This window comes from Anopheles darlingi, chromosome 2, assembly GCF_943734745.1.
Source record: "Anopheles darlingi chromosome 2, idAnoDarlMG_H_01, whole genome shotgun sequence".
NCBI lineage: Eukaryota > Metazoa > Arthropoda > Insecta > Diptera > Culicidae > Anopheles > Anopheles darlingi.
This window is the reverse complement of record NC_064874.1, coordinates 9,427,549-9,436,771: the sequence shown is the minus strand read 5'-3', so window position 1 is coordinate 9,436,771 and position 9,223 is coordinate 9,427,549. Positions and strand designations below refer to the sequence as shown.

The 9,223-nt window shown below is 52.0% G+C and overlaps 1 protein-coding gene across 2 annotated transcripts in view; it reads left to right on the top strand.

Annotated features, from left to right (window-relative positions):
• Positions 1-786, top strand: part of LOC125951449 (seipin) — a 1,570-nt gene extending 784 nt beyond the window's left edge. For both annotated transcript variants that reach the window (XM_049680303.1, XM_049680302.1), the window contains exons 3-4: positions 105-446; positions 525-786. In XM_049680303.1, the coding sequence (XP_049536260.1) occupies positions 105-446; positions 525-739 (557 nt within the window). In that variant the 3' untranslated portion in view covers positions 740-786. The remainder of the gene's footprint in view (positions 1-104; positions 447-524) is intronic.
• Positions 787-9,223: the final 8,437 nt, after the last annotated feature.

The following is a 9,223-nucleotide window of genomic DNA, read 5'->3' as shown; positions in this document are numbered from 1 at the left end:
ATTGGTATAATCTAGTTGGCTTTGGGGGTAACTAACCGTTCCACTGTTGTGCCCTCAAGGGCGTACCCATTTCACCAATCGTTCTTCTCTCTGTCCCTTGGCAGGCATGTTCACCGTGTGCGGTACGGTGCGGGATTACAGCCAAGATCAGATAGCGAGATCATGCCGCATGTCGATGCTACACTACAAATCGAATCTTTTGAAAACGATTCTAACGATCGTGTTTGCGCCGCTGCTCGTGTTTGGCTATCGGGAAGAGAAACAATTGGTAACGGTCGAGCTGTTCTCGAACTACCTCGACGACTCGAGCCATCCGGCCACGAATATCGATATCACTATCCTGTGCCGCGATATACAGCTATACTCGGCCGAACTGCAGGTGGTAGCCAACTTCACAGGACTTCGCTACCTTATGTTCAACTGGCCCGTCCTATCCGCGATCATAGGTACGTTCGTTTATTTCGTTCCGTTGCTATGGTAACCCGTTCTCATCACTCACCTCATTTGGTTCTCTTCTGTTGCAGGCATCACGACGAACTTGTTTTTCATTCTAATCGTGTGCATTCTGAGCTGGTATCACTGGGATGATACCGAGTGGATCACGGACATACGGGATCGGTATCAGCAGATCCGTCAGGGTGTTTCGAAGGTGGCAGCCATCGATCAGGGACAAAAGCCCAAACTGGACGTTGCAGAAAAGGATGTTGCGAAGAGCAAATGGTTGATGGACGAGGAGTGAATTCGTTGGGTTGTGGAAATGAGTTGAATAAAAAAACGTGCTATACTTTTTTAAATAAAACGCTAAAATCTATCACGGGGCCTACGGGGTGGTGAGTTTAGTCAAGACAAAAGCCGGGACAACGTTGCCTTAGCCAAGACACAGTAGCTCAATCCTGGGAAGCCACTTAAGCGTGCTCAATGTGATTTATATGACCAAAAGCAGTGATCGTGGGATCACTCCCAACGGAAATCTTTCAACAAAAGTTTAGTAGTTCCCGAGTTAAAGCAACTGAAATGGAAATTCATTCATATCTAGAAAGATTCCATTTTCCTGCCACCATCAACGTCATGTTGCCGCCTTATCAGATTTCTCGTCCATCTTTCTCGGATTTCTGGTTGAAATCATCTCATTAAAGCTGCACATTCGTCGGTTCTAGAATTCAATCAGCCTCTCACGCCACGCGATGTCAAGAGCCTATCTAGTGGACGAGCCAGTCAGTAGCAGACCCCGCAACCGGTCTTATCAATGGAATGTGAATCGTAATACATTACAGTCGGCCCGAAGGGGGCTTCAGCAATCGCAGTTACATCAACACGGCGATGAAATCATGTTCCCGCACTCCAGAGTGAGTCATCGTCGGTATGTCAATGACGACCGCGGTCGTGCCCGCTCTTCCTTCTACTACCCGTACCCTTCTGCTGCTTCCAACATCCTCGATGCGATCGTGCGTAGGTTTTCGCTCGCCGCCGCTGCTGGCCTTTTGCTTCGTCAACATTTTTTGCGAATTCTTTCCCATAAAATTCAAACAATTTGATTGCGGCCTTGGTTTTTGGGGTGTAGGGTGAGTGGGGAGGGGAAAAATGGCCACCTCGTATTTGTGTGTGTATGTGGGAGCAATTATACGGAAACTGAAAATATTTAAAAATAGCACAATCAGCCCTCCCCCCCTGCCACCGCCTCCTGGCCTGCTAGCACCCACACGCACTTTATGCGGGCGTTAGTTCGTGCAACTGTATGTATCGGTCGGTTATCACGTCAGTTCCGTTTGTGTATGAAGGGACGATGGTCCGCCCTCGAAAGATGGCCAATTTCGCCATCTTCCACTTCCGTTCCGACCCTGTGACGTTGCAGTTTGCTGATTAATGTATATCTAGAATCCTGTTAGGATTTTAAGCTATTCGAACTGGGTAGCAGCGATCCAACCAGGGCCTAGTAACGTCTAGTAGCTGATGTGAGCAGCAAACACACACACACACACACATACACAATTGCCACTCGTAAGGGTGTATATACGCCCACCCCCATCATCAAGACCCCAGACGAAAAACAAAAGAAACGCCGGAATCAAACGGAAAAGACGATGCTTTCCGTCGTCTGGCTATTCTTGGCGAACCGCCGCCGGTTGGTGTCACTGGCCTCGTACACTAGCACCACGCGTACGCACGCACGCACACACGCACGCACGCACACACGATGCCACGTTTCCCATGGTTTTTGCTCGATTTAGCATTTCACCTTCTCGGCGACGGTGGCGACGACGTTTTTGGTTCGGGGGGGGAGTGTTTGTCATCGGAAGAAGGATCCGAAGCACCGACGACGGCGACGACGATCCTCCTTTCCCCGGTGGCCCCGGTTTCCTGGCACCCCCTTTTGGCCTGTCGGCCTTCCATTCGAAAGTGGGTCACCGACGACTAGGGTGGTTAGCACTGCCGCAGAACATCATCATCATCATCATCATCATCATTGTCATCATCGTCATCGTCATCATCGTCTTTGGTAGCAGCAGCAGGAACAGTGGGTAGCATTGTGGTGCATATAATTAAACATTATCATTCAACGCACGATCATTCATTGAGCAGGTCGCAGGTCCGGAAGAGTCTCAATTAGAACCGGAACTGGCCTCCCGGTCGCCCGGGGGGAGTACCCTACCCCACCAGACTGGCAGGAAGCACACACCATACGCCAACCCCAACGCCAACCGCGGTGTCATTGCGCTCTTTGCGCTGATTCATATCATTGTGGCCTCTGCACAAACCCGGCGTCGCACACCGGACATCAGACCACACTGTAGCAGCAGCAGCAGCAGATAATTAGAAGCTTAGACGCAATGGCGGACACCACGGTGCGATCTGGTGCAATCACTTAACGATCGCGCATTCGCTCTCTCGCTCTCTCGCTCTCGCTTCTTGCTGCTTGCCGCAAATCCGGAAGAGTTGTGCGTACCGAGTATCTAGTGCGGTCACTCCGTTAGAAACCTAACGGCCATCGGCAGCATCAGCAGCAACAGCAAGCAACCGTTGATTGCAATCTGCTCCCGGGACGGAAGGAAGCTAGTATCCATATCCGCCATATGCGCTGCCCTGTAGGGCAGCTGTTAGAGAGATGGCCGCCGCCGCATAGGTGCGATCCCGTTAAACGGCCGGATTGTAATGCTAGCACCAGCAGCACCAGCAGCAGCCCGTTGCTCAACCGATATGGCCTTGGAGCAGGAAGTCATCACTATGGCCTAGTGGCTCTGGTTAGCTTCACACACAGACATACTGAGCACGACTGTGAAGGAATGTACGGACGCACAAGACAAGACATCCGGTTGATTACTTCATCTCTTGCTGGTCGGCAATTGCTGCAGGGAAGAAGAGGGGGGGGCTGGGGTTTTGCTCAAGTCGCCGTCGTCGCCGTCTTCGAGCCGAGTTTATTGCTCTCATGTGTCTCACAAAAATAAACATTTCAACATGTGTTTGTGGGTGTATGTGTGTGCGTGTGTATGTGCGCCACATGCGTGATGAACGCGCGCAGAACCGTGTTGGCGATCTGAAGACGACGACGACGATTTGCGATTTCGGGCGTTGGTTTCCTTACCAGTTCCAACTATGAAAGCAACTCGAGAAGCAGATATGTGGAGTAAAATTTGGGGAAAAAATGATTAACTAATCTTCTTACTCTCTTAAAAGGATTTATTGCAATCGGTACTAAGAACGGAGAGGGGGTAATTTAAATATTTAAACTGTCAGCACTCCAGCAAGCTGACAAGCAAGAGATCTTGACTCTTGACATCTAGTAGCCATCTTGCCGTGCCCGTTGCCGTTGCCGCTGAATCGCTATCGACAACGTAGCCATTTGCGAGCTAGAACGACAAGAAACGACACAGTACAGTAGTGAGCCCAGTGGAACAAGGTAGTGGACGTTGTGTTAACCGGAATGTCGATTTCCCGGGATCTTGGAACAAGGTCATGCCATGGGCAAAACCATCAGTGGTAAGTGACGCAGGTAGAATAGAGACTAGATTAAGCATTCCACACGTAATTCCATTTCCGATATTCAACCTCGTTGCTACCCCTCCCCTCCCGTGGGAGAGAATGTCTTGTTCCCATTCTCGAAAACCGTCGCTCTCGCAATCACCGAGTCGAGTAGCCCGTTTGCGCCATAGCCACAAGTAACGGTTCGGTTCCGTTTTGCGTCAAGCACGGCAGCATGTGATGGCCAGCGTACGGCACGGCACGCACGCACGCAGTTTTGGCCACACAAAAAGCTCCCTTGAAATGATATTTGCCAATAAAAAGGGGTAAAAAGACGAGAAAGAGGTAACGTTTCCATCGATATTCCTTCAATCCAATATCGCGATTACTTCAATCTGTGTGCCGTGTCTCTTCTCTACAGTACCACAGTACGTGTGTGTGTGCGTAAGTGTTTGATCGAGCTCAACGAGATGATTTGATAACCAAAAAAGTGATCTTGCCGCAAACTCATTTTTTTCGCTCTCAAGACCGCTGATGATGGTAGGTGATGAGGAACGCACACGAATACCATTACCTCTCGGTCAGAAGCAGCAGCTGACAGCATCATCAGAACGAGCACATCACAGAGAGAGAGAGAGAGAGAGAGAGAGAGAGAGAGAGAGAGAGAGAGAGAGAGAGAGAGAGAGATGAAGAAGGAAGGAATTGAGGTTGATAGCGACGAGCGATGTCGTTCGCAACAAACTCCCTCAATATACCCCGGGTGACGTCAGCAAACCGATCAACTGATCGCTCGTTCGCTCACATCCTCTCTGCCAATTCCCTTGCCCTCACCCGGACGGTCAGACGGCGGTGGATAGTGGCGGTAGCTATCAATTGGTAAATCGAGACACCCTTCCCCTCGCCTCAACCCTTTGTCTCCTCCATTTCCGTCGTCTGATAACACGACAACGGCAGCGGCGGCCTGCCCGTGTCTGTCCTTCCCCCTAGAGCACTACGCTCTGGCGAAACACAAATTTTAGCACTTCTGCTGCGTGCGACGAACACCACACCACGGCGTTGCGTGCGTCTTCGTGCGTCGCTCACCCCTTTTTCGCGGCCCCCCGTTATCTTGTTCGCCTACTAGCACACACACACACACACACACACGCAGCGAACATGCGAACCAAGCAACACCATTACCCGGGCGTACATTTAAAATTTAAATACCCCAAGCGCCAGCAGCAGCAGCAGCAGCAGCAACAGACTCGTGGTGGTGCCCGATAATGGCGATGGAATTGGATCGCGAACGAACGAACGGGAGGGAGGGAGGGAGTGTGCCCCTTCACACCACTACCCCTCAAAAAGCAACGGACGGAGGCGTGGCAGGATGGATCTCTGCGCGCTTTAACACCGCACACACACCGCGCACTCGTGTGGGTGTCCGCTTTTGGTACACGGAAACGGTCGATCCGGCGATCCACGCACGCACCCAGCGACGGACACATGGTGCCATGGCCTTGATCCGTACCGTGCTGTCGCTGTCGCTGCTGCTTGGCGTTCGCGTTCGATCGATTGGCGAAAGAATTTCGAGAGGTTTTCACCGCGGCGGCACCGGTTTTCGGGTGGCGGAAGATGATTTGGAGCGAAACCGGGCACCTTCTCATGGAGTGCCGCTCACGGCTCGAGGCTCCCTCTCCATTCAACCTCCACACTGCTGATGATCGATCGTTCGGGGCCGTTCGGGGCGGCCACATCAGTCGGAGAGAAGCTGCTCCAGCTTATCTGATGTTTTATCCTCCGCCCAACAGCACAAGGCACAACTCGTAAAACTGCGGCGAACGGCGTTTTTTTGGCAAACGGGATCGTGCAGACGGGGGAAGGGAGAAGAACAGGAAGGAGGGGGGGGGACCAGGTAAAATGATGTTAAGTCTCAGTGTCTCCCTGGGGACCATTTAACTGCTCAACAGTAGAATTCGCGTCCGTACTACTGTGGACCGGCTTCTTCATTAATCCTCGTTGGTATTGTAACTAAGTGATTGAGGCGCACATTGAGTTAGAATGTATTCTTTACAGTAATATTGATGTTTCCCCAAGCTTCTGATGAGGCACTAGACAATGGAGCTCAAGTTTTAAGCTCGTTTGCGTTGTTAGATCATTCCTATGGAGCGATAATCCATTTAATACCTTGAATACAGCTTTAGAATGAGATATAATGCCGATATCGCTCCTCTAAGATGTAAGAAAAGGTCAAAGATAATAAGATGATCCACTGAGAGCTAATAGAATTATGTTAATTAATTCTTTAAGTATTTCCTAGCACCTAAAAGTGTCAAAATAGAAGCAAAGTTGCATCTATTTGCATGTATTCAAATTTTAATTGAAGTACGTACACCACATACTTCTCATAAGTCCAGATGTTACCGAGGAGCAGATATTGAAGCAGTTATAGGCTTTTACATTCAACACCTTATTCCAAGTCGATATCCTTTATTCGAAACTAATTAAGAAGATTATGAAATACTCCAACCAACTAAAACAAAACAAGAAAATCCAAACATGCTTCCCTAAAGCCTCAACATCAGCGCAGTGGCACAAACCGAAGCGAGCGCACCCAGGAAAGTGCAGCATGCAGTAGAGGAGCGGAAGGCTGAAGATAAGACATAAATTACAATGAAGCACAGATGATCGTGTTGCGCAGATAAATTGAAATTCATCGAAACTTCATCTCCCGGGCGCGACCACCGTGTATCGGTGGTAAGATCTAGGCGTCGCACCGCACGTCCGTCCCCTCTGGAACTGCTGAAGCTGGCTGGCCGCTGGTGTGGAGGAATATGAAAATGGAAATTCCTGCACCCCACCCCTCCCCTTCCCAGGAACGCTACGCACCATCGGACCGGCCAAAAGCCAAAACAACCGTTCCAATCAACAGCACGATTGATGTGAAAACGCTGCTGGCTGGCTGGCTGGTTGGTTGGATCTCGGTGAGGTTGTTGCGCGATTTAAACCCCAAAACAGAAATGCCAAATCGGTGCTCCCTCGCCGCGCCGCCCCTTGGAGTTTCGCTAATCCAGCATCCACTATCTTCCGTCCGGACAGAAACAAAAAAAAAAAACAACGAAATCAACGTCGGGCGCGGTTGCGGTGGAGCGCACTTTGATTTATAGGCCGGCGTTTCTGGCGGTGTGATGATGCTGGTGCTCATGCTGCTGCTGTTGATGCTGCTGCTGCTGATGCTGTTGATGCCGCTGCGCGCCGCCTAACAATCCAGTAATTTTATTCAAATTTCAAGTTCAATACACAAACTTACCGCCAGGGAGAGGAAGAGCAAGAGAGAGAGAGATTCGATCTGCTCCCTAGATGGCTGATGGCTGGTTGCCTTTCCACGGTCGGTCTCTTCTGGTTCCCTGGTCCCGGTTTCGCCGTTTCCGCGAGTATGTTGCGAATCGCGGGAATGGAAACATGCAACGACGACGGCGACGACGACGACGACGATCGCTAAAATCGTGGCCGCAAAAGAGAACCGGAATGGTGTGGCGGGTGAATGGCCCGCGATCTGCTGGCTCGCTGCTGCGGCCCGGTTCGGTGGCCATTCGGTCGGTGGTCGTCGTCGTCGTCGTCGATCTACCCGAATGCCCGACCTGCCCTTCATTCTGGAAAGAAAAAAACCTCTCCTCCGTGTTCGCTCCGTTCGCTCAACCGAACACGAGCGACCGCCCAGTGTGCGATCTTTCTTACTGCTGCTCCTGCTGCTGCATCTCCATCCCATCTCCTCCTGCTCTACACTCCTGTGCCTCCTTCCATTCCGTTGCGGCGCACCGCGGAAAGCTCAATGTCCGCCTTGACGTCTTTTGGTGGCGCAAAAAGGGGGGCGCGCGGAGGAATGGATGGAAAGTGCAAAAAAATGAAAAGACCCCGGAACGGAGAACCACACACACACACACACACACATGATCCACGGCGGGTTCGCGAAAGCCCACCACGGAGCAGTCGAAAGCGTCGGTGGCGTGGAAGGCGTGGAAGAAGCAAAATAAAAACATTAAATCTGAGGAGCAAAGAGAGGAGGAGAAGGAACAAACAACCCGAAACGCAGCCTCCCCCCAAAGTCCCACCCACCACCACCACCACCTCCTCCTCCTCCTCTTCCTCTTCTCTTCGCTAACCACACAACCGATGAAGCCGCTGGAGAGAGAGATCACTCGCGCTTAGAGCTCGCTGCGGCGGGCTGGCTGGCTGGCATCAGATGTTAAGGTAACCTCCAACTCTCCCACCCACCACCCCCGCTCTTCTTCCCCTTGGAGACGCACAGACGCCCGGCCTAAGAATGGGGAAAGGAAAGTAAAGACCTCCTCTCGGGAAAGTCTGGGAATGGGGCGGACAGCGAGCAAACAGTATCCAAAAGCGCACGAAAGAGAGAGAACGAGAGAGAGAGAGAGAGAGCCTCGGACCAAAAGACAACCGAAGGCGAACGAAGAAGAGGTCCACGGTAAAGACCAAAATGGAAAGGTGTGGAATGGTGAGGAGGAGGAGGAGGAGCAGGAGAACGGGGCGGTAGGAAGGGAGTGAAAAGCGAGGTGATATAGCCCTTTTCCACCAGAGAGCGGCTCGCATTCTTTCCCACACATTCCACCGCCATAGCCGGTTTCGGTGAGCCCAACACCCCTCCTCCTTCCCCACGGACTGGGCCACCCGTCAACATGCCAGGCCACGGTCGCGGCCACCAGAAGAGCCCCCGATCCACCTTCAGGGTGTCCACACACACACACACGGACACACGAACACACGGACCACCGACAACACTCCATCAGTCACTGCGGCAGCCAGGGATCCAGCATCCAGCATCCAGCATCCAGCGCCAATTTCGCTCTTTCTCCCTTCTTCGTTCTTCGGTTCGGCGGCTGCCGGGCTGGCGGGCTGGCGGGTGGGCTGGCGGGCTGGCTTCTTCTGTGGTCTTTGCCTGCCCGACCGTCCGGGGATTCGCCTTCGCAGCAGCAGCAGCATCCAAATTTGATAAAAGAGCGAAGGTGGTAAGGTGCGGCGGAACCAGCCCTTCTGACGCAGTCCCACCCTCCTCTGCGCCCCTCGGCGGGGGGGTTTTTGATGAAGATAAGATGAAGTAGTAGAACCACCACCAAAGAGGAAACACCGAAACCGAGAAACAGCAACAAACAGAGACAGGAAGAAAGAGAGAGAGAGAGAGCGACCTCCAAGGCGAGCGCCATGATCACCGGTAGGGATACCCGGGTGGGGGGTGGAAAAGGAGGAGTGAAGAGGGGATTGGGATGAGAAG